General features: G+C 34.7%; 4 protein-coding genes across 6 annotated transcripts; 1 reads left to right on the top strand and 3 right to left on the bottom strand.

The window, feature by feature from the left end:
• Positions 1–3,128: 3,128 nt before the first annotated feature.
• Positions 3,129–4,542, bottom strand: LOC112519845 (cysteine-rich repeat secretory protein 3-like). The gene is made up of 3 exons (XM_025128151.1): positions 3,643–4,542; positions 3,434–3,547; positions 3,129–3,359 (listed from the first exon to the last, which is right to left on the bottom strand). The coding sequence occupies exons 1-3, from the start codon at positions 4,466–4,468 to the stop codon at positions 3,352–3,354; spliced, it is 948 nt and encodes a 315-aa protein (XP_024983919.1). The 5' UTR covers positions 4,469–4,542; the 3' UTR covers positions 3,129–3,351.
• Positions 4,543–9,402: 4,860 nt separating this feature from the next.
• On the bottom strand, positions 9,403–11,684 carry LOC112509654 (pentatricopeptide repeat-containing protein At1g06143). Its single transcript, XM_025114732.1, has 2 exons — positions 11,519–11,684; positions 9,403–11,324 (listed from the first exon to the last, which is right to left on the bottom strand). The coding sequence occupies exons 1-2, from the start codon at positions 11,682–11,684 to the stop codon at positions 9,634–9,636; spliced, it is 1,857 nt and encodes a 618-aa protein (XP_024970500.1). The 3' UTR covers positions 9,403–9,633.
• A 97-nt stretch (positions 11,685–11,781) lies between these two features.
• LOC112509676 (oxidation resistance protein 1-like) lies at positions 11,782–14,594 on the top strand. 2 transcript variants are annotated; one of them, XM_025114772.1, is made up of 8 exons: positions 11,782–12,015; positions 12,428–12,786; positions 13,406–13,478; positions 13,564–13,644; positions 13,775–13,838; positions 14,121–14,208; positions 14,357–14,441; positions 14,527–14,594. In XM_025114772.1, the coding sequence occupies exons 1-8, from the start codon at positions 11,884–11,886 to the stop codon at positions 14,563–14,565; spliced, it is 921 nt and encodes a 306-aa protein (XP_024970540.1). In that variant the 5' UTR covers positions 11,782–11,883; the 3' UTR covers positions 14,566–14,594. The 2 variants fall into 2 exon arrangements, with proteins under 2 accessions (XP_024970540.1, XP_024970532.1); XM_025114764.1 differs by having other exon boundaries at positions 14,357–14,581.
• A 47-nt stretch (positions 14,595–14,641) lies between these two features.
• LOC112509663 (pre-mRNA-processing factor 19-like) lies at positions 14,642–23,962 on the bottom strand. 2 transcript variants are annotated; one of them, XM_025114743.1, is made up of 18 exons: positions 23,817–23,962; positions 23,611–23,696; positions 22,978–23,049; positions 22,824–22,886; positions 22,514–22,600; positions 19,780–19,927; positions 19,575–19,696; positions 19,247–19,363; positions 18,369–18,464; positions 18,220–18,279; positions 17,820–17,894; positions 16,663–16,767; positions 16,450–16,566; positions 16,296–16,373; positions 16,124–16,217; positions 15,351–15,402; positions 15,061–15,131; positions 14,642–14,963 (listed from the first exon to the last, which is right to left on the bottom strand). In XM_025114743.1, exons 1-18 carry the CDS (start codon positions 23,827–23,829, stop codon positions 14,854–14,856), a joined length of 1,566 nt encoding a protein of 521 aa, XP_024970511.1. In that variant the 5' UTR covers positions 23,830–23,962; the 3' UTR covers positions 14,642–14,853. The 2 variants fall into 2 exon arrangements, with proteins under 2 accessions (XP_024970511.1, XP_024970520.1); XM_025114752.1 differs by lacking the exons at positions 22,978–23,049; positions 23,817–23,962 and having other exon boundaries at positions 22,824–22,934.
• Positions 23,963–23,972: the final 10 nt, after the last annotated feature.

The raw sequence follows: 23,972 nt of genomic DNA, 5'->3' as shown, positions 1-23,972 counted from the left end.
ACAAGCTAGCAATTTGATTTAATCAGATAAAATCGGATAATATATAATAATTAAATATTTTAATTATTTATTCTCTTTATTCAAATATACATTTTATGCGTGTGCCTCATTAGGACTTTATCATATTGACAATAATTATAAACGAAGAGCAATATCCAGCAATACATTATCGTTATCCAAATCATAAAGTTGGTGAGTCAACTAATCATCAAACTGTGTGATCAGCGTACACATTTATGTTCCCTTGTGCAGTTATCCAAATTGAGCATGATGAGGCATGGATGTGTCATCCTCGTTATGTCCGACCTTTAGTTTCTCGATTCCAAAATATACTGATAAGACAGATATTAGTATTTCATATTGACTATCTAAACATGTATGCACTTTCTTATTACTATTCAATCGAGGGGCCCAAAAATATCACTCTTGTCATTCAAGAGGAACTTATCCTATTTTGATCTATGCTAGTACTACTAAGTGATATACGATATACCTAACAATTATTCTGTCACCCAGTTACGGAATGATTAAAATCAATTATCAAAGTACACCACTAGCACAGTGCAAACTCCATAATGTCAAGTCAACGGATTATATGTACAACGACCACATGAGAAACATCTATGACACTCATATGAAATCCAATTATACGTTCTCATAGCAAGTCACGTCCAATATGCAAGATTCCATCTGGTACCCATATGTGGATTATATATCTCTATGTACATCCCTCCATATACTTGTTGTGCTATATTGATTCAACCTAAACCCAAATTAATACTTGACTAGGGACATTTTTATAATAAATTATTCTAAGGTTATTATTACGTTTAGATATAACATAGAATAATACGTAAACATAATAATTAGGCAATACTTTTTATCTAATAAATATTATGACACAATGTTCAAACGGAATCATCTGATTATTTACTTTTTAGATGTGTTTGTCAAAAGAAATAATAATTATTTATTTTTTTGACAAATCGTAGAAATCATTTTTTAGCATTTTAAATAATTGATTTTCAGCTGTTGGTAACCAAATTGCTCAAATGTTATGGTTCGTTTTATCATTGCTCATGACATTGACAATCCAAATAACAACCATTATACAAAGATATAAACATAGGAGGTGTTTGGGATTGTTTATAAAACAATTTATTGATTTATTTCAGTGTGGTATTGATAATAAACATTTTTGAGTGTTTGGATAAACAATTTATACCGGTATCAAACCGGTAATAAGAAGTTTTTGAAGAAGTTAAATCATTTCTAACTTATAATAATTTAATAAGTGCTTTTGTAGAAAAACATAAGTTGTTTCAAATAAGCAATCTCAAACACCCCCATAGTACATGTAGAGTGTCCCACCCAGTGAGGAAAATGTGGATGCATGTTCTAAACACCGGTCCATGTACTTTGTAGGTAAGACAACAGGTCAAATTTCCATCTTTAAAGGTGGGTCGACGACACCCAGCAACCTGATGGCCTACATCTTTTTCTTTTCCTATGAACGTTTTTTTAAGTTTCGAAAACTTGCAAAAATGTCCATGGAGCTTATAAAATGATAAATTTTCTATTATTTTGATATACTATGACCTTTTAGGGGCCGTTTATCCAATGTTTACTCGGTAAGAGTCAACACTTTCACTGAACTTGTCATCTTATAGAACACGTTTACCCAACAAGCGATTACTAGGTAAGAGGTAAGACCCTCGGTCCTTGTTATCATTCTTATCGGGTAAGATTCTCAATCTTTGTCATATTTATTGAAGAAATGAAGGGACCCGGTAAACATTTACCAAATAAGCGTTTAGTAAATTGCTCCTTAGTCACCACTTAGCCCTAAGGTAGAGTTTGGTACGTAGACATAATTGGACATGATAGAACTGGACATGACAGTACAGGACAGGACAAGAGGACAAGACTGGACTGGACATGACTGGATGGGACAAGACTGGACATAACATGAGTATGTCTGGTGTTTGGTACGACTAGAACTGGACGTGACAGAACTATACAAACTACCCCCAATAGTTATTTAATGATTTTTAATATTATATAATAATTATAATTAACAAAAATAAAGTAAATACCATATTTTAGTTTATGGCAGCCGAAACTAGCGGTGATGATCATTAAAACAAATATCATATTAAGGTTATATATCAAACTATGGTAGATTAGTAATATTTTAGTTTATGTCTCATTCTTGTCTTATCTTGTTCCACCTATTTTGGTGGAACAAGAAAAAACATCTTTTGTCTTATGTTGTCCTATTTTGTTCCTGTCCCATGTCGCGCCAAACGTGAGACAGTGAGTTCTTGTTCTGTCCCATGTTGCGCCAAACAAGGGACAGTGAGTTTTGTCCCATGTACCAAAGGTTATAAAATCGTATTTTGGCCACAAAAAGTTGTTACTTGTCACCTAAAGTGTATCTTAATAATAGATAAAATACATATTTTGACATACTAGTTGTGTAACTTCTTAATGTAGAAATGTCACATTCAATTACAAATTGGAGAATGAACAATTGATGTCATTTTTCAGTGAAAAATATGAAATTTATGCTTGAACAAAATACAGATTTCAATTCTTGGTTGAACTTGTGTTGTTAATTTGAAGAGTCGGTAAAAAAAACCCTACAAAAATATGAAATTTTGAACAAAAACCAAGGGCATCGGACAATTACTAAACTACATACATAAAATTGAAACCCTAAAACCTTCCATCATTTTTTTCACCTGCCTACTCACTCTCATCCGTCCATTTATGTCCGTGTAACTTACAATTTGATTCAAGACACTTCAATAATACCATAACGAAGAGGACACTGTTATCGTATTTGTGAACTCATAGTACAACAAAATAACAAAGACGACACCCCAACAAACAAACACACACTCATGGTTGCACTACGAAAACGCTTTTCGTTGTTACTTCTAGAAAGACTCGAATACAAATCTTTTCACGCACATATCAACCCGTCCGTTGGCACCCGAACCCATGATTTATTAGTTATTATAAGAAAGAATTCAAGCTCAAATGGGTATGAAGCATCTTTGTACCTCATTTCCCATCTAATATTTTTCATAGATATGATATAAAAGTTGGCAAAATTGGAGAAGTAGATGGAAAGCAACATGGCATTGGCATTGGCTTTGGCTTTAAGCCAAGGTCTCACTCACAACACAAATTAAAACATTACATCTTTTCCACCATTCATTCCATTTCCTTGTAAATATACCAAAAATTACACCTCTTTGCCTTGTGGATTTGCAAAAGACCAATGAAAGAACCCACCTCAAAAATTGGATCTTTGGTTCTTTGGAGAATTTGCAGACTCTCCTTTCAGTAATCTGATCCAAAAACAAGAAGAATAGCAACATTAGTGGGCTTAACCATTCAGAACATTCAAGTTTAGGTTACTCACCATCATGTTTCTTTGCTAAGTTCTTAGCAAACAGTATACATATCACTATGAATCCAACTCCTGCTGCCCCTCCCAAGATAATTGCCACTGTTTTCCCTGCATTTGTCCCTGTCCCTACAAACCCACATCACCCAGCTTCAGATAAGATCAAGAAATCAAGATCCATGGCTGATAGATAAGATGATTGATGGTTTCTTGATCAGACATACCTGAAGAAGATGAAGATGAAGATGAAGATGAAGATGAAGAGTATGAAGAAGATGATGATTTCTCTGGGTTTGGTGTCCCATTTGGGTAGTAACTGTAACTAATGAAGCATCTATGGAGATAGATTTGTCCTGAAATGGAGCTTCCACATTCGACTTGAGCTCTCTGGACTGCATTTTTCACACAATCTCCACAATCAGAAGTTCCTAAATCACCTTGGCATTGCCCCAAAACATATAAAGATTCATAACTTGTGGTGTAAAATCCACCATTTCCACTCCCAACTCCACTCTCCAAAGTCGTAAATGCAGAGTCCCTTCTCTCTTCAAACCCACTTCCACCAGCATTAGTCGACCCACAGGTCTTGTAAAGCATCTCCATTCCTGAGATTTGAGCGAACCCAGAGACTTCATAAAGCATGTAACAACCCAGAAGCTGGATTCTTGCAGCCACAGTCTTGCCACAGAGTTTGTCCATCAAGATTGGGAGCCTGCTGACACAGTTGTAGCAATCAAGATTAGTGAGATCCCCTCTGCATTGAAAAAGACCAGAGACTGAAGCTTGCCCACTTCCAGATGTGGTCTTGAAGAACTTCGCTTTTGAAGATTGTTGAATCAATGTACCAAAAATGGCAGAAAGGGCAGATGAGTAGACCCCATTGGGATCCTGCAAAGGTTGCTTTGCACATCCTTTGTATACTAAGTTGGAGTTGTCAGGGGCAGATTGAAGCAGTGGAATGATGAAGAGAAACAAAAGCAAGAAGAGAAGGGAGAAGAAGGGTTTTACGGGGGAAGACATCTTGTTGATATATATGGTTTTAAAAATCATATTGGAATTTGGAAGAGATTTGATGGGGTTGGTAAAGTGATTGATTCTTGAGTGAAAATTTTGGTTATCTTTTTCTGACTTTATGAGGAGGATGTTGGATGTGCAGAGAGAGGCATCATCTAATCTTTAAAAAGATCTGTATCTAATATTATATATATATATATATATATATGATTCATATTAGAGTAAAGGTATATTTGTTGGGTGGATGGTAGTGTTATTTTAAAATTATTTTTGTAAAAAGCAACAAGAAAGTGTCTTGTTTACATAATTCAAAAGATTCTGTAAATAGAGGCAGGAGCGGGGGTATGTCTTGTCAAGGTCCAAATCCACAAAACCTTCAACCATTGAAACAAGTATAATGTAATTTAGGGCTCTTTATTAAATGTTTATTTGATAAGTGTTTATCGGATAAAAAATTTTATTGGATAAACATGACAGGGTCAAGAATCTTATTGGGTAAGAGGGATGAAGAGTCTTACCCGGTAGGTGAAGATGACGACTCTTACCCATGTAAGCGTTTGCCCAGCAAATTGTTGCACTCAATACGTTTTGATGTACTAAAATCTTAAGCATCAAAATGAATTATAGTGTTAACTCATATCGGTAAGCACTTACCAGGTAAACATTTAGGTAAACAACTTCTTACTTTCAAAATTAATGAATAAGTTTTTTGTTGACAAGTAAAGTGCATTATAAAAGATGAGTGGTGAAAAAAGAAGGGTAGAGTTTCTGTGAGAATGAAAGTTATTTGAGAAAGGTAACAAGGGATCTTCATCTTTGGATTAATCATAATTGAATAACAACACTAATGCGGTGCATCCAGATCAATTAAATCAAGTAGGTTTAGATCAAAATGAAGGCATTTGAAAATCAAAGTATGTACACGAGTAGATATTAAAATACCCAATGGCAGCTATTTAAGATGTCAGTACGAATTGGTGTACACATTTATGATCAAATATATGCACTACCAATCCAACATATTCGATTTATGTGCTATTCATCGAAGGTTAATAATGGAATTTACTAATGTATTCAATTCCTCCATGGGTATCTTGTTTTAGGTTTCATTCTCTTTAAATGTTATCATGTTCTTTTTGGAGGGTCATGTTTTTAAATCGAAATGCATAAAAGTATCTTAATAAATAACAGTTCTATCATTTCATTATTATATTTGGTTACTTTGTCACATAAGCATTGTTGTTTGTTTGATATATGTGAATAAACATATAATATGACTAAATTAATAAATAGTAACCAAGTTTTTTAGTTGTATTTATAAATATTAATGTCCAACTTGAAATAAATTTCAATATTTTATAAGTTTTTAATATATATATATATATATATATATTCTTTTAAAAAACTTGTTAATTTATGAGATTTACGAAATCCAATTTAAACCATAAAAAATAAATGAAAAATAAAATCTAAAATAAAATAAATTAAAAACCTCTTCCCCCCTCTCTCTCTCCTCTTTCCTCCCTCCTATTTTTTTTCTCATTTCTCCTCTCTTCTCTTTCATATTTTTTCTCTCATCTCTTATTTCTTAAGAACATACACTTACACATGAAACATACTTGAATATGAACTCAAGATGAACATTTTCTTATAAATAGTATTATAGTTTGTGAGTACATTGTGAACACTTTCTTATAAATATCATTATAGTTTGTAAACACATTGCGAGCACACTCTAAATCTAAGAATCATGGTATAGATTGTGAATACAAACTAAATCTAAGCATACCACCTCTGAACCACAATGTGAACACCAAACTAAACAATTTATTAAGGTTGTTTGTGTATGTTAATACGGAGATCGGACAAAGAAAGGTAGAGAGAGAAATAGATAAATATGAAATTTTCTAAAAAAATGCATTCATTTTGATTGAATAAATAAAGATAATAATCTGCTTAATTATCCCATTAATTAATAAAATTAATTATCTTAAATTAGTGGCTTAGAGAGGCTCTCACGGATCTCACATATTTTGGAGTGTTCAAATGACCCCTATATATGTGTGTATATATATATATATGTGTGTGTGTATATATATGTATATATATGTATCTATATAGGGTTGGATTTCATTGAGAAGCATAAGAAGAGATCTCCGTCTTTGGATGCACATTATGATGGGATCATGCACCGGATCAATCCCTGTATAAGCACGATTCATGTGTAGGTTTGAAATTATAGGGTGATCAAGCTTCTAGATCACTTCTTGCGTTTCTAACATTAATTCTCCTTCTCACGCGATCCTTCGTCATTTATCATGATCATAAAATTATGAAATTAAGGAATACCTTGGTAACAATTTATCAGTGCCTTATGCACATGTGCATACATGTAATTCATAAGCAATTTTTTCAGTATGCACATGTGAATAATATGCACACGTGCATAAAAACCAAGAAACAAGTGCAATTACTTGTATGTACATGTGTATACCATCCAGATGAATGATTATCAGAATGTATAAAAAGTAATCAATCTTATCGGTCCAAGTTGGTCCATTATTTGTTAGATTAAGATTTTATCTGATTCAAATAAAGAGGTCTTAATCCGATCTAACTCAAACAAATAAGATCCAAAATGAAGTAACAATTCAAATTGATAACGTCATGATTTGATTTTTTTCACCCTTTACAAATTCTCTGCATGTGAAACACATCACGTGAAACGAATGCATTTGACGCTGCTTTTATGTGAGTTTTTTTTTACCAACCAACCTCCATCACTAAACTCTTTCAACTTTTAGCTTCTTATGGTGTAGATCATGTGTTTGCTTAAATCCCATCAAAAATATATATATATATATATATATATATAATTGGGATCATGTTATATCAAGGGTTTTTCGTGAAACCCATAAGATCAATTATCAACCTTTGGATTAGATCTACAATCTGACAACCTGAACATTCACAAACGTTACGAGACTTCTTAATAATCACAAAATTGTCACCGTGCAACTTTAAACCATTAGATCATTAGCTTATAAAGTTGATCACTGAACATAAATTGGTTTTATGGGTCTCACAAAAAACCTTTGGTCTCACATGAACCCAACCCTATATATATATATATATATATATATATATATATATATACACTATATTATAAAGCATTTGACAAAACCTCTTAAAAGCCACTTTTTATGCGATTTATTAATACATATTACTTAAAACTCAAGATTACAAGTAGATTGTGCATAAATATAACTTATTAAAGCTCCATATCTGAATTCGTGTAATTAGCTGCAGATAAACATAATCAAATACAAGATAAACATCTCATTTTAAATATAAAAAATCTAAAATATAATTAGGATAATAATTGAGTTCTAACATAATACTTAACTATTATCTTTATAAAATATTATATTATTAAACTAAAAATAAATCATTTCATTATTAAACTTAAATTAAATTATAATAAAAAAATAAATTAAAATTGAGAACTTTTAAATAGTTGATTTGATATTAACATTGATGTATTTTTTTTCAAATTTTTATGATATCTTCAAGTTTATATTTTATTCAAAAATAAAATCATTATTGCTTTCTTAAAAACGTATAAAATCGTGTTATAATATCGACAAAGAGAAAGAATAAAATATAACATTAAAATCGAGATGTTTCTTGCTGCATTGTGCGAATACTTTTTTAGTATGTATATGTATATATATATATAGAGAGAGAAAAAAAAGAGAGGTTGATTCAAACGAGAATGAATTATATTTAAAAGAATAAAAAAATAGAATCTTGACCCTTGATTAAATTTGAAAAACAAAATTGTTTAACCGGTAAGAATGCGTGGGACATATAAAAAAGGGACCTATTAAATAGACTCAACTAATTATTTCCAAAAATCTCTCACACGCCATATTCATCAGCTTGCTATGTTGAAGAAATATATTAAAATCTTCAAAATCATATATATATATATATATATAGAGGAATCTCTCAACTAAAACAATGGGATGTTTCTGTGATTAACTTCAATGGTTGTATCTAATTATACCATCAAACCATATACTACATGCCAACACCATGAACTAATGGTTGTATTTAATTATACCCACCAAAATACTTGTGAAAATACAAGTCTATTAATTAACCATCATTTTTGTAATTTAGTCCATTCAATGCATATATAGATTACACATTTATTCTTGAAATGCGTATACACACGGCCAACGAGTTGAAAAGGTTTGACCTTAACATCCTATCAGATAGTAGTAGTAGTCAATTATACACAACATATACATACATATATCTATATATCTATATATATAGAGAGAGAGAGAGAGAGATAGTAGTAGTATTCAATTATACACAACATATACATACATATATCTATATATGTATATATATATATATAGAGAGAGAGAGAGAGAGGGAGTATATATATATATATATATATATATATATAATATATGTGTATGATGTCGTTTAGTTGATAGTGATTATGTTGTTGGAGGTAGCAATGACAGTTCATATGGTAGTGTTGTAGTTTCTTTGCATGGAATAATGTCTCCTGTCCTTTCTTTTGTTTCTTTGCTAAGAGTTTCCATTACCAATCCAAACATCACTTCCGATGCAAACATTAATTAACCAAACCCTCCCCTCTTACATGTTCTTTTATCTCATTTGGTCAAATGGTTAATTATCAACAATCTTAACCACGAAACCCACCTACAAGGATATTAATATGAAAGGACATTTTTTGACTCATTCAGCGATTGTGTCTAACAGAGGAGGTTTGGCATCAAACTCAGGACTTGTCATGTATTTAAAAGTTGTGTCACCCATTTACCAACTGAGCTGCACATATCAAAGTCACATGCGTGTGTATGTGTGTGAGAGAGAGAGAGAGATGGATGTTGGATGACAGAAATAATGCAGTGAGGTTGCAAGTTGCATGCATCATTGTATGGAAGTATTATAAGTACCAACAAAGAAACCTGTTGTATCCCATTACCATTACAAACAACTTAACCACGTATCAACAACCTACCTTCCAAGGAATTAAATCATTAAATTCTTCACCAACACCATCCATATATTCAAATGTTGCTTCTAATCATCCAACTGCCCACATCTTTGTTGCTACTGCTTCATCAATCATCAATTAAAAATGAGTAAATTAATCGTCACGAAGCAAAAACATACTCAACTCCACACGCCGCAGCTACTAACGACCCACATAATTTATCCAGCACCAAGTAAATTTCATTGGAAGATTCATGATACTTGTCAGAAGCTGAAAACTGATGAATCTTTCCCTCTATCTCAATCCAACTTGCCCCTGGCCTCTTTTTTTCTACTCCAAGATCTTTCATAGTTGCCCTTATTCTAGCCACCTCACTCCATCTATTTGCTTCAGCAAACATGTTTACTAAAAGTGTGTAATATCCACTGTTATCTGGTTCCAGGATCATCAACTTTCTAACAGCAATTTGAGCCATTTCCAAGTTCTTTTGAAGTTTACATCCACCTAATAACGCACCCCAGATGACCGAATTTGGTTCCATTCTCATTTCCCTAATCACTTGCAGTGCATCTTCCAAGAGACCCGCTTTGCACAATAAATCAACCATACATCCGTAATGTTCAATTTCAGGAGAGATGAGAAAATCACGAGCCATGCTCAGAAAACACCTGCGACCCTCTTCGACTAATCCTGCATGTGTGCAAGCACCAAGGACACTGATAAAAGTGACGCCATTGGGTTTTATATTCTCATTCTTCATATGACTAAACATTTTCAGTGCTTCATTGGCGTAACCGTGTAATGCAAGCCCGTCAAGTACTGAGTTCCAACAGAAGAGATTTTTTTCTGGTAACTTATAGAACACTAATAAAGATTGATCTAAGCTGCCACATTTTGCATACATATCAATCAGTGCAGACCCGATATAAACATCAAGATTGATATGGGATTTCGTAATTTGAAGATGTATCTGCTTTCCAAGGTCAAGTGCACCAAGATGGGCACAGGATGAGATAACGGTTGCCATGGTCACTTCATCGGGGATAATACCGTTTGTTGTCATATTGTTGTAAGTTACTAATGCTTCTGCGTACAGTTTGTTTTGTGAGTAGCAATTGATCATAGTTGTCCATGAAATCAAGTCTTTTACGGGCATCTCGCTGAACAAAAGTTGTGCGGATTCAACATCCCTGATTCTAGCATACCCATCGATCAAAGAGTTCCATGAAGCAAAATTTCTTTCAGGCATTTCATCAAACAGTTTCCTAGCGGAAACCAAATCTCCTGACCGTGCATGAACTGATATCATCGAAGTCCAGGCAAAAACATCCCTTTCAACCATTTCGTCAAACACCAGTCTTGATTCGAAGATCTTCCCCAAACATGAATAGAAATCAATCAAAGCCGTCTGAACATACACATGAGATTTGAACCCAAACTTCCATATGTGCCCATTAATAGCTTCTCCAATTCTGCACTGGGCGACTAAAGCACAACCTTTGATAACAGAGGAAAATGTATAGCTAGTGGGATAAACTTGAGCACTCAACATTTTTAGATAGAACTGAAGAGCTTGAACTGGGGCAAAACAACAAACACAAGCTCGAATAACAGCATTGTACACAAATACATTTGGTTCATCCATCTGGGTAAAGGCTTGGATCGCATAATCTATATGAGAAAAGGATGAACAGGCTGAGACAAACTGGTTTATCATGAAACAATCTTGATTGTAGCTGTTCTTGACCATGCAGGAATAAATACATTCTAGTTGTGTCAAGTTTGAGCAAATTTTCATGTGTTGGATTATAATCTCTTTCTTGATGGCTTCTCTGTTCCTAGGCACAATACCTGATCAAATTAAATGATAAATTTTATGTCAGTATAATGGGCATATGATTCACATTGAGGAGTTAGGGACTTGGGAAAAATAGCAACAATTGATAGAGACCAAAAAACAAACAGTTGGAGTGCACTGCAAATAAAACCAACGAGAGAAGTTCACTAGTTAAGGAAATAAAGAAAAGTTCGAATCTTTTTGAAACCTTGTGATTGTGCAAGATCGGTTGCCTCATACAGGGGAAATCGAATCAAATTTCTTGCTGCTGAAGAGAAATCAATTCGCGGGTGATGAGAAAAATGGTGGCGAAAATAGTTCATGGGCGAAAAATTGTTGGGAAGGATTTGAAATTGGGTTTTACAGATTACCATTTTGGAGGATTTCCATTTCCATGTGAGATTTCTATTTTAAGAAAAAGTAAAAAAGAAAGCCTATTTAAGCTTTTTATCTCAAGACATTCGTGACTTTGGTGGACCGCTACTTCTCTTAACCTCAACCATCACCTACATTCGCTCTGTATCTTAGGGTTCCCAAATCCATAATCATCAGATCTCTGTTTCCTTGCGCACAATGCATTCATGGAAAAAAATGAAAAAAAAACTAACCCATTTCTTGTCTGATCATTCTCCTCCTCCTTCTCCATCATCATCATCATCATCATCATCTTCTTCCCCTTCATCCACATCTTCTGATCATGATCAGGTAACCCCCCCCCCCTCTCTCTCTCTCTCTCTCTCTCTCTATCTCTCATATGTACATTGATTGCTTTCTAATTTGGTACCAGAAGAAACAAACCATGATCTATGCCATCTTTTTGGAATTGGGTTATTATGATACATGCAATTCAGCTTCTTCTGGTGTGAAGATTGTTTTATCTGCAAAATCCCATTTATGTTTTTGAGAATCTTGATGAATGTAGCTTAGAAATCAATTGGTCTTTGTGTGCATCTGCATCTACTACACAAGCAAAGAAAGAAAGGAAATCACTGTTATGCAAGAAAAGCATGTTCTTTCTGAATATAATTCATGTAATTGAGACTGAAGTTTGAATCTTGATTTTGCTGTTCTTCCAACAGATTGCTAATATGTAACAATGGTTCATTGATTTTTGTAGACCAGATCACCATTTAAGGATGACAGTTATATGTCATCAATGCTGTCCTTCTTTTTTCCCTCTAATGAGTCCATTTCAAAAAAGAATGAGGATTACACTGAACCAACTCAATCACTAAAGAGTATTAAATGTGGGACATCAAAAGCTTGGGATCCTAAAGAAGAGAATGGAGATCAGAACTCTGCAAGGAGTATAAGCAGTCCTGAAGTGTTTGAAGATGCCATTGATCTCCGGACACCAAAGAAGTACATCCCAGACCAAAATCTTGATTCTGTTTTCGTTTCTCCGGAACTCTACCAGTTTTTTCAATCTTGTCTTCCCAATATAGTGAAAGGTTGCCGATGGGTATTGCTTTATAGGTAACCATCCCTTGTTGTAATTTCACTACAGCAAGATCGACTCAACAGGACGCCAAAACATGTCTAAATATCTTAATAGACTGCATTGTACAACTTTAGTTTATGAGACCAAACAACTGTGTGTCCAATGTAAAGATGTTGCAATAAGTTGATAGGACGTTTTTGAAATAAAACAAATATCCCGTAAAAAGATGTGGCATAAGAAAGTTTATAGGATGCTATATTTCAAAAGTGTCCTAAAACACTTGTTAGGATGCCCAAATACGTCCTAACATCTTATTGTAATACATTTACATAAGACATATTTGTTTGGTCTTATAAACCTGACAGTTTATTATATCATTTAGTCCTGTAAAGCCGATTTTGTTGTGGTGATTGGAATGTCGATATATATATATATATATATATATATATATATATATATATATANATAATATGCAAGAACAAGCACTATAAGAAAATTGGTATTATATATAAAACGGTCTATTAGGACATTTAGATATATTTGTAAAGCCGATTTTGTTGTGGTGATTGGAATGTCGATATATATATATATATATATATATATATATATATATATACACACGTGAGAACACGTTTTCTTTGAAATGAAGGGCAGTACCGTGAAACATGGCATATCACTTCGCACACTTATTCGGAACAGTTGTGATCTTCCTGGTCCTTGTTTGCTGGTAAGATCAGTTCGTTGAGAAGAGCTTCAAACTGTAATATATTTTTCCCGTATGTGACACTGGTTGTATTCTTTTCTTTACGTAGATCACTGGAGATACTAAAGGTGCTGTATTTGGCGGGCTGCTAAATAGCCCGTTGACGCCTACTCCACAGAGGAAATATCAAGCAAGTTACTTTGCTTAAAACTATAAAGAAGCACACAGCTGCGCTCTTTCGTATCCTGATAACGTTACTATACTTTTTCTTCGGTTTATTAATCCATTCCAACACTCTACACTTTCTACTATCTTGGCAGGGGACATTTCAAACCTTCGTTTTCACAACATTATATGGCCCACCAACTTTGTTTAGACCAACCGGTAAGGGTCTTAGTTCCTACATATATACATACATACATATATACATACATATATATATATATATGTGTGTGTGTGTGTGTGTATGTATATAGGTTTGATGGTCCATGTTTAGTTGATACAAGACTTCAAACACCCGTTGTGAACCAAAATACTAATTGGACGTGATCTTAAGCCCCTTGCTTTAGTACAGAAAGCTGGGGTTCATCTGTATCAGTTACATCATATATGTTTGTATGTTAATTATTCTCAAGAGCTAACAATTCGCCTCATGCTTTCGAGAAGGTGCAAATCGGTACTTTTACATGTGTTTAAATGATCTGCTAGCGTTTGGGGGAGGGGGGAGTTTCGCCTTACGCTTGGATGGAGATTTGTAAGCTGTTTTTTTCTTTACTACTTCCTTTTATTCAGCACACTTCTCACAAAGCCAAGTGTATTCATGAAAAGAGAAGCTCTACTCTTTGAGTGTGCATACCATCTCATTTGGTTACGTTTGGTTGAATTCCTTTTGATACAATTAGGTTAATGGGAACTAGCGGACCGTGTGATACGTTTGGAAATCAGCATCTTGCTCACAGTGAAGAGTTCGAGTTAAAGAATGTTGAGGTAATAAATACTCTAAACCTTGTGCTTCATGAGCATAGGTTGCAAATGGGACATTCTTAATGGTGTTTTCCTCTTCTTGTTGCAGTTGTGGGGCTTCACTCATTCCTCTCGGTATCGTTCTTAGCCAAGTCCCGTCAATTTGATTATCCATCCTCAATTTCCTGTAATTAAACTAGTGGTTAGATTGTTAAACAGTAAATACCTTAATAAAATGCATCTGGGTTTATGAAACTGATTTCTGTATGAATACATGATGCAAAGTTACAGAAAAATGCTATAAATAGTGCAAAAAGTATGTAAATAATAAACTATCTGTGCATCAACAAAATCCCGCATACTCTAATTCTGTTACAACTCTCACTGGTTCGCGCCGTACATTTAACTAAAAATAAAACAACTCAGCCGAAGCCTTCTAAGACTCCGTTGCTTCTTCAGGCAGCCCAAACAGCCGAAGGTTCCTGTCCATTGACCCAACCGCTATGTATTTTGCATCTGGTCCAAATTTTACAGAGTTTATCTTACCTGCAATCACGAATGCGCATATGCTGCAGTTAACCTTAACTTTTTTCAAATCAACAAATGTTATTTTAAATCAATCGATATTCGCATGAGATTAAACCTGTGCCTGACAAATCTGGGAATGTTTGGATACAGTTCCATTCAGACTTCACATTTGCCACTTGATAAACCCTGCAATAATCCCAAGTCTAGTTAAGCTACTAATGACCCAAATTTTCGACAAAATTAAAACCCAAAAATATGTTGTTTATTGCAGATCAAATGTTGTGACAGATTATTGACCGACATCATGGAAACCAGCATCTGAATTTTATAGAAAAGAATAATACACCAACATAAAAGCTCTGATCTGTAGCAGAAGATAAATCAAATATTATATCCAAGACTTACCTTATGTCTGAGCCTCCTAATGCAAGGTAACTTCCACTATGGTCGAATTCAACTGCAGAAAAAACAAGCAAAGCATATAAACTATATGGCGTTCATATGTTAAAAACTTACCATGACCAGACAATAGCAAGATCTACTATTTACGTGAAAAATCCCAACAAAAAGATGCCTTTTCCGACCCTTCCCAGGAAAGACAAGGGGGTGTTTGATTCACAGACTAGAATTTGATAAAATTGGAATCCATCAAAGGAATTTGACTTTGAAGGAATTGGAATGGAATTTGATGAAATTTGACCACAAGTTTGGTTGGTAGGAATTGGAATGAAATCTCTCAAAAGAAGTGGAACAATCGTCTTTGTTTGGACTAGCACACACATCGCCCCGCCCACACCCTACCAACCACCATGTCATTACTATCGTTGTCACAGTTATCACCCTGTTATCAATGTTAATGATGGAAGTTCAAAACTACATTAAATTATCAATGTTATCGATTCAATCCTCCACCAATCAGAAGGATGTGGGTCCAGGTCTCGGTGGAGACATCAATGGGTGTTGAAGCTATATCGAGACTGAAAACGTTGATCCATTCTATACATGTTAGAAAGAGTACAAAAACATTTCACCAAGTTATAGTGAAATCGACTCAAACAATTCAACTGTGATAGGATCAAAGAGTTCCCAGCCTAAAGCCAAACGTCAGATGAATCTTAAGGCCTTCCTCCTTTTAGACAGTAAGATGAACACATAAATTAAAGGAGGCTTTAGATTACCGGATTGTGTCGGTGTGTTCTCATAAGGTGTAAAGCTCCTGAAATTTCTAAGCTTGCGAAGATCCCACAATCTAACACCATCTTGAGCAGCAGTCTGACATATATGAGGTAAACTGTTAGTTGTAAATCTAAACAATGACATCCATGAGGCTTTTGCAAAAAGAACACCTACAGCTAAAAAGTAGCCGTTCTCTGAAAAAGATATTGCGGTTACGGCTCCAACATGCCCGTCAAATCTTGCAACATTTGCCTGCAGAACAATTAATGAATGAGGCTTGCATACTAGACGAAGAAATAATAATCAGTAGATCAGGGTTCTATAATACCTGACTCTTTACATCCCAGATTTTTACAAGAGACCCGGCCGTGCCTGTTCCAAGAATGAGACCATCAGGATGAAAAGCTGCAGATGTATATCCCTCAGATGCAGACAAATCTGCAACCTACAGATTTAACCCAAAATGTAGTCAAGAGAACTTGAATGAGCTGACACCAAGTCTATTTTCGCATGCACACACAGTGAGGGAGTGAGAGAAAACCTGTGCAAGACATAGACCAGAAGATAGCTCATAAAAGCACCATGTATTGTCGAGAGAAGCTGTAACAAAATAGCTATTGGTAGCATGGACAGTCACAGCTTGTACCTGGCATTTAAAACATGCATTTCCATCAAATTTCAAGTAGACATGTGTAATCAAGCTAACATGATATCATTTCTTGCGAGTAAACAATGTTTATAACAGAAAAATCACAAGAAACACATCTCCAGTACCCTGAATGGATTGCTATATCTCGTTGATCCTAGAAAACATGCACAAGCACATTTCATCTCAAACTAAGAAAGTTAACTACAACAAACCATGGACTAGAAGTGCTATCAATATTTGATGTAATAGAAAAATATAGGGTACATATCATTAGAGGAACAACCACAATAGCTCTTATGAGAGTAGCTCTCATTTCAGCAAATGTTATTGGCCTCTAAAGAAGTTACTGATTTCCTCATTAATCATCCATGATAATGTTCCATCATCCAAACAAATTATTATTAAATATCTTGCCAGCTTGAAGTTATCACAATCGTAAGAAGCATGATTCGCATGCCCAAAAACTAGTTTATTGTAAATGTCAACAGATCAAATAACACTATATGAGAAACCTACGGAAATAGTACCCTGACAAACTCTAGCAACTTTCAGACGAAACCAGTGTAGCTCCTACTTGAGGTATAAAAGAGAACCAGAACCAGAAAATACTTTAAACATTCTAGTTGTCACAAAATCATATTAGCCATGCAATTAGAAGTGAACCTCCTGTTTGCAGTTTGTTCAAAGAACCAGGAATTTTACCTAATATACCAACCATAAAGTCCAATTAAGCACATCTCTTCTGGTCACGGCCTACATTGTTTCACAGGGTGACCACTTGGTACCTACCTCTGGGATCATGAACATCTCCCATTGGCGTGTGTTCACTTTTCACAAAAGGTGGTAGTTAATAGGGAGAGAAACAAGCATGTACATGTGCATAGTGGTGATAACAGTAAGATGGCATATGAAAACCCAACAAGCAAAGCACCATCACACACGATTAAGAACAGACAAAAGCAAACCACAAAAAAGAAAATGCAGCTATATAGAGACCAGATCTCTTCATTTTCACATATTAACAAAATTTAGTAAAGTGAACTTGTTACCTCAGCGGTATGATCCTTTAAGACATGCCTACAATCATAGTTTCCATCTTCAGACCCTTGCCACACACGAACTGTCTGCAGAACAAGAAAGTAACTTAAATGCAAAATATAGAATCCCTAGAATCCACCAATAACAAGTTCTGCAGCCTTACAACTAAGGCCAAGGAAAAGATTACTAAATGGGTTTAAAATTGAACCGTTTTCCACATATTTATTTGTGTTCTCACATTTCAAATACCAAATAAATGGATTCGAAGTCCATAGCACACAGGTTAAACGAAGTTAAGGAAAAGAAAAGCAATAACAAACTTAATAAAAGAAATTTTGTTTTAAGACGGTAAATTCCATTTAACACCCCTAAAGCCACTTTACATAAGCGTAGACTAAAAAGCAAGCTTACCTTATCAGCAGAACCGGTAACAACCAACTCACCGTCAGCAACAAATTTGACACTAGTGACCTAATAAAGAGAGAAAATAGAAGTTCAAAAAGAAGCTAACAACTACAAATCATGGAAAGAGTTAATTTTGACCAAATGTCGAAAACAACCCTCTTTGAATGACCACTAAGGGTCGATAATATCTCCCCTGAGGTTTGATTGAAGACTACTGCATTTGTATCAACTCCACCAGTAGCAATAATACCCTGACGTAAAAAACACATGTTATTAACTACTTGCTTTGAATATTAGTTCATATTCAGAAGCAGGAGGCAAGTAATAACTATAAAGAATAGCTTTAGTTTCCAGAATGAAACAAATCTTATTGCTAACCGAAAAGAACCATTTTTTTCTGACAGCGCTCCATCTCTAAAAATCATGTGTAGCCCCAACCCCTACTAGTACTAACAGTTGATGACTGATGATAGGATCAATGAAATCAGTGAAATTAATGAAGAGATTCTCAAGAAACCACAAGACTCAACTTTAAGCCTAGGAAAAGAAAGTTGGTGATCGGCTGTCTTCCCAACTAAAATTAGTGCAGGGGAGCCAACTACTCAGATTCAGCAACAAAATTAAGGTTATGGCTTTTAAATATCAAAGTAGAACAGATAATATTAAGGCATCTGAACTATCATCAGTAGCAAATCCAGCTAGCATTTGTTAAGTAACTTTGTGTACACGATATCCAAACTGAAGTGTGTATATCAATTGGTACTCTGTTTGATAAAGGGCACCATATAACATGCAATGAATCCACAGTAACTAGACAGTCATCGAGTATAATGCTTACTGATCAAGATAAACACCCTGTACTCATTCCAAAGGCATTAAGCCCAAAATTAGTTATTGCTATAAAGTAAAGAATGATCTGTAAGTACTTGTCCTGATGACGAGATTTTTTTTGCCTAAAAATCATGAGGGGACTTCAAACCAGGAAGTAAAACGACACTATAAAGAATGCTTCTTAATACTACACACGGTGTACCTTCGATTGATGGACATCAATAGATAATATGCCAGCTTTGTTTGTTTTGTGAAGAGGATAACTATTAAGCTGGGTATACCTCTCAACAGCATCCACGGGAGCCAATGAGGATGAAATCTGAAAAAGGGGGGAAAAGAAAAAAATTCCACAATGTCAAGAATTATAAACATGATTGGTTTCCATGCTCATAGCCCAATAACCCCAGCCCACACAGACAAACAAAAGAAGAAGAAACCCACCCACCCCCCCTGCAACATGATTTCAAGGTGTATATAAAACAAATAGAATTATAGAAATCAGTGAAACAGCTGAGTAGAAGTAGAAATACCTGTCTCTTTTTCCTTTGCTGTGAAAGTGCAGCATTGCAGTCCGTTAACTCTGCAATTATACCAGCTGAGATTCCTGGGCGGATTTTCTTACCATCTGTATCCAACTCATCACCCTCAGCAGCTGTTAAACCAAATCAAGCAGATATGAGCATTTAAAAAGCATGTCGATATTAAAGTCCTAAAAAATGAAAAGGAAGAAAAAACCTCTTTTCCCATTGATTGCAGCGGCCGCATTTGCTGACATTACCATTGATGCCGGCATGGGTGCTTGCCTCTCTAAATGTGCCAGCATAGTCCTGGCCTCATCTAGTTCTTTCTTTAATCTTGCAATTACACGGCAAGCTGAGTCGTGCTGTCAATAAACGAATACAGCCTTCAACTAAATCATACACCATCATATCACACATAACATAAAGAGAAGTTGTAAAATAGTGAACGGAAGTACAACAAAGAATTATTCCCTTCCCATGAATACAAAAATATCAGATATATAATGAAGATGAGAAGTCCCAAGTCTAAGAGCAATGTGTCTTAATGAAAAACACAATGCATAAAGGGCCCATGAAAACAAGAGAAGTCTAAACAATTGTCTAAGGGTAAAAGCGACAATAATGGACCATGCATAAACTAAAAGAAAGATAACTTCGGTGCATCAAAACAAAAAAAATGAATAAACAAATAGAAATGTTTACTTAGGAAATTAATAGGACATAGTTTCATCCAGGCACACACCAAAATAATTATTATTGAATTTTGCATCTGAGATTGGTCACATGCTCTTTCTTAATACTTACACTAACATCTCAAAACAAATTTTGTCATAGCACAAACATGGTTAAAAACACTAAATAGTTTTTGCTAATTTACACTAATTGATTCCCTGCTTCATCTATGTCGTAAAGTATATCACCCACTTGACTTTTTCAGCCATTGTAGGCAATCAGACTATGGTTGTAGATTACATACTACTACATATCATCATAACCATCCTCATACAGCTTTATAAACAATAGAAGAATCATGAAAATGATTTGCTAGGACTCACCATAATCATTGGCTTCATTTTATTCAGGGTCTGTTTGGCTCAAGCTGAGGAATAAAAATGAAAATGACTGGGAATGAAAAAGGGAATGAATTTTCATTCCCCACAGTTTAACCAGGAATGAAATTTGGACTTCTATGGGAATTGAGTCCATTATATTATAGGAAACTAAACAGTTCCTTTTATTTTTATTCCTATTGATTACTGTTCAATACCTTTAACCAAACATGCCCTTAGTAGTTGTATTCAGGATAGTATTTACTTGAGCATTTAGTTGCTATATTTGGTTAGCCCAATAATGCAGCCACATATTCACCTAGAGCCTAAATCTTTCAATCACAAGATGAAAGGCAATAGAACCTTATCAGCAAATCCTACAGCCTCAGACTTTAATACCTTTCACAGCTCAAAACTTAAGCAAAGATGCCTAATCTATCTCCTCCATAATCAAGAGCTTAACCCTATTTGATACCTCCATTATAAGCCAGCTTGAAGCATTGGAGATTCTAGGGTTGAGGAATGAAACCAAAATCCTTAGCTCTTCTAATTCTTAATTTCACCAATTTCTTGTTCCAAATCATCAAGCACCAGTATCAAACTATTGGCAGCCAACCACTAACAACAAAAAGGAAGCTATTGCTCCTTTTTATTCAAAGTGCGCCTATACAATAAAACATTAGTCATACATTTCTAGATGGAGCTTTGATAGCAGCCAAGTCTTGATGGAAATTATGAGCATTACGTTCATGCATAACTTCCATAACAAGGTTAGCACGGTTAATGATATCAGCCCAAGTATTCACTACACGACCTTGACTATAAGCTAGCTATTGGTTGAAACTGAAACCATTTAGGTTGAAAGCCATAGTGCTGATAATCTGATACCTAACGCGGTAAACCAGATGCATACTACAGGCCAAGCAGCTAGAAAGAAATGTAAAGAACAAGAGTTGTTGAAACTAGCATATTGGAAAACCAATCAGCCAAATAACCATCATTGCCAAAAATATTATAAGTTTCTTCCATAAACAGGCATTTGAAAGAAGAAACAGTTTCAATTTATATATACATCATTGTCAAAAGACATACGATTTGATCCGGTTAATGAAGCACGCGATATGAACACCATTTGGGAATCATAGCACAGACTGATTTGCCAGCATACTGGTGAAATCAAGCGTTGTATAATTCAACCACCATTTCCTTGGACATCCCACCTTATTTACGTTGTTTTGTGAACTTTTGTTTACTTTATTGATACAAAAGTCATAAATAGCCACATACAAGTAAATACTTTTTCTTGTATTTGCTAACAACTATGATTAATAAAGTATAAATTGGTATAATTATAACTAGATGCTTGCTTTTTGTGTTTTATATATATGCACATTATAAATTATTTAGAAAAGATGGAAGTGAATCTAGTAATCAATTTAATTCGCAATTTATAAACTAAATACAGGATATGAAGCTAACACTATAAGACCTTAAACTTGTACTGAATAATATGAACTATTTCCAGCATTAAACAACAAAACAAACCCCATTAGCCTGCTGGTCACTAGGAAAGTGAAACCCCAGATTTTTGTGGGTAACATAACCATGTTTAACCTCACAGTGATTTAACCACCATAGAGTTTTATAGCTTCATATAAAAGATCACTGTTTTTACACAGAGATATGATGGACATAGATGCTATGTATAGCATGATGGAATAGAACATTTTAGATGAGCAAGAGTGTCCTCTTGAGATATTGTTTCAGGAGCTCATGCAACCGTAGAACAGAAGATTAATACCAAGAGGTGGCCTGTTCAGAGTATAAATGTCACCAATAAATAACTACAACAGAAACAAGATTAGGAAATATGCACCAGTAACTAGTTATCAGTAGTACCTGGTATAAACAATGACTAAGCTCCTGCCTTGTTGTATGTAGTTGTTGCTCGGATGCAAAAGCAGATAGCACCAAAGCATCCCATTCCTAATATAATATAAAAGATCAGAACATGTGTCAGCAAAGTTCATAATCAGGCAGATGATAAAGAATGTGCTTGTTGATATTGTGTTGAACTATAGAGTCACAAGAAGGCAGAAGATGTGATAACGTACTAACGTATAACGCCTAGCACTTACAAGAAATGGTATGAAATTGAATCAAAAAAAGTAAAAGGCTCCCTAGAGATCAAAATGAGAAAAATACATACATTCTGGAACATTCCAAGCATCCCAGGGATACTTGCAGCCTGTACTTGTCTAGGCTTCACTATCTGCAAAAATTTCCATTAATACTTAGCCTTCTGTGTGCAAATTCAATCCTGAAAATATGATATTGAGATATAAAAACCATTAGAAGCAAACCTTTCCAGTTTTTATTGGAATAAGGTCATCCATAGTTAATGAATTCCCAGTAACAGGGCATTTTCCATGATCCTAGTTGAGAACAGAGAAAAGACATCAATCAACAATAAAAATAATATAATCTTGTCATTCCCAAACCAGTTGTACTCTGTATTAAACCTATTTATTTTCCCAAAGGAAAACTTGATACAAGTTATGTTTTAAGCATTTAACACCAACATCTGACATTAGTCTATTTGAAGTAGCTTATATCAAGATATATATCAAATACTAAACTTCTCTTGAAAATTTGAAATTTCATACTCCCTCTACACCAACATCTGACATTAGTTATGTTTAGCATTTTATTTTACAACAGGCTTACCTTTTAAAATGAGCACTGATATGTATATTAATGCAAATTCAGCGCTGACGTTATTCAATTTGTAGAACTTGTTATAAATATCGATTTCGTTAGTAGAGATCCCATATAAATCAAAAGATAGAACATACTTATTCTGATGCGCATTGTGTAATTTGATAATCATGTAATAAGTATTCTAGACCTATCTTTTTTAGTGAAAAACTGAACAAAGTTCAAACATGTTCACGTTATTCAAGTGCTTAAACCCTAGGCAAGAAATAAGAACGCACCAATATGTGTCTCTCAATCAAACGCTTGTCGAAGAGTAATCCAGACGACTTAGAAACAACAGGTTCGTCCGGTACCTCGCCGGAGACTGGCCGGGGTAACATGGAACAACAAAAAGGCAAAGCAGATCAGGAAAGGATTGATATACTAGACTGCATATACACGTAGTATGCAAATAAAGAAAAACGAAGAAGAAGAAGATAGTAACTCGAACAAATCATCGTGCCGAAGGTGAGGCTACAGTCGCTGCTCGCCGCCGTGGAGAGAAGTGAAGACGGTGGACGGAAAACAAACCCCTAAATGGAGAAGGCGCGGGATTAAAAGGGTTTTTGATTTTACAAATTATCAAAACAATGATTACTCG

The sequence above is a fragment of the Cynara cardunculus genome, assembly GCF_001531365.2.
Source record: "Cynara cardunculus var. scolymus isolate 2C chromosome LG 1, CcrdV1, whole genome shotgun sequence".
Classification (NCBI taxonomy): domain Eukaryota; kingdom Viridiplantae; phylum Streptophyta; class Magnoliopsida; order Asterales; family Asteraceae; genus Cynara; species Cynara cardunculus.
The sequence above is the reverse complement of the archived record's forward strand: the minus strand, read 5'-3'. Positions and strand labels throughout refer to the sequence as shown.

Coding starts and splice junctions, on each gene's coding strand:
- LOC112519845 (XM_025128151.1), bottom strand. CDS start 4,468: ATGATTTTTAAAACCATATATATCAACAAGATGTCTTCCCCCGTAAAA. Junction 3,548..3,642: donor TTCATCTTCATCTTCTTCAG/GTATGTCTGATC, acceptor GTGGGTTTGTAG/GGACAGGGACAAATGCAGGG.
- LOC112509654 (XM_025114732.1), bottom strand. CDS start 11,684: ATGGTAATCTGTAAAACCCAATTTCAAATCCTTCCCAACAATTTTTCG. Junction 11,325..11,518: donor CGATCTTGCACAATCACAAG/GTTTCAAAAAGA, acceptor TAATTTGATCAG/GTATTGTGCCTAGGAACAGA.
- LOC112509676 (XM_025114764.1), top strand. CDS start 11,884: ATGCATTCATGGAAAAAAATGAAAAAAAAACTAACCCATTTCTTGTCT. Junction 12,016..12,427: donor CATCTTCTGATCATGATCAG/GTAACCCCCCCC, acceptor TGATTTTTGTAG/ACCAGATCACCATTTAAGGA. Junction 13,839..14,120: donor AACTTTGTTTAGACCAACCG/GTAAGGGTCTTA, acceptor GCTTTCGAGAAG/GTGCAAATCGGTACTTTTAC.
- LOC112509663 (XM_025114743.1), bottom strand. Junction 19,697..19,779: donor TGCAATCAATGGGAAAAGAG/GTTTTTTCTTCC, acceptor TTGGTTTAACAG/CTGCTGAGGGTGATGAGTTG. Junction 14,964..15,060: donor CCCAGATTTGTCAGGCACAG/GTTTAATCTCAT, acceptor TCGTGATTGCAG/GTAAGATAAACTCTGTAAAA.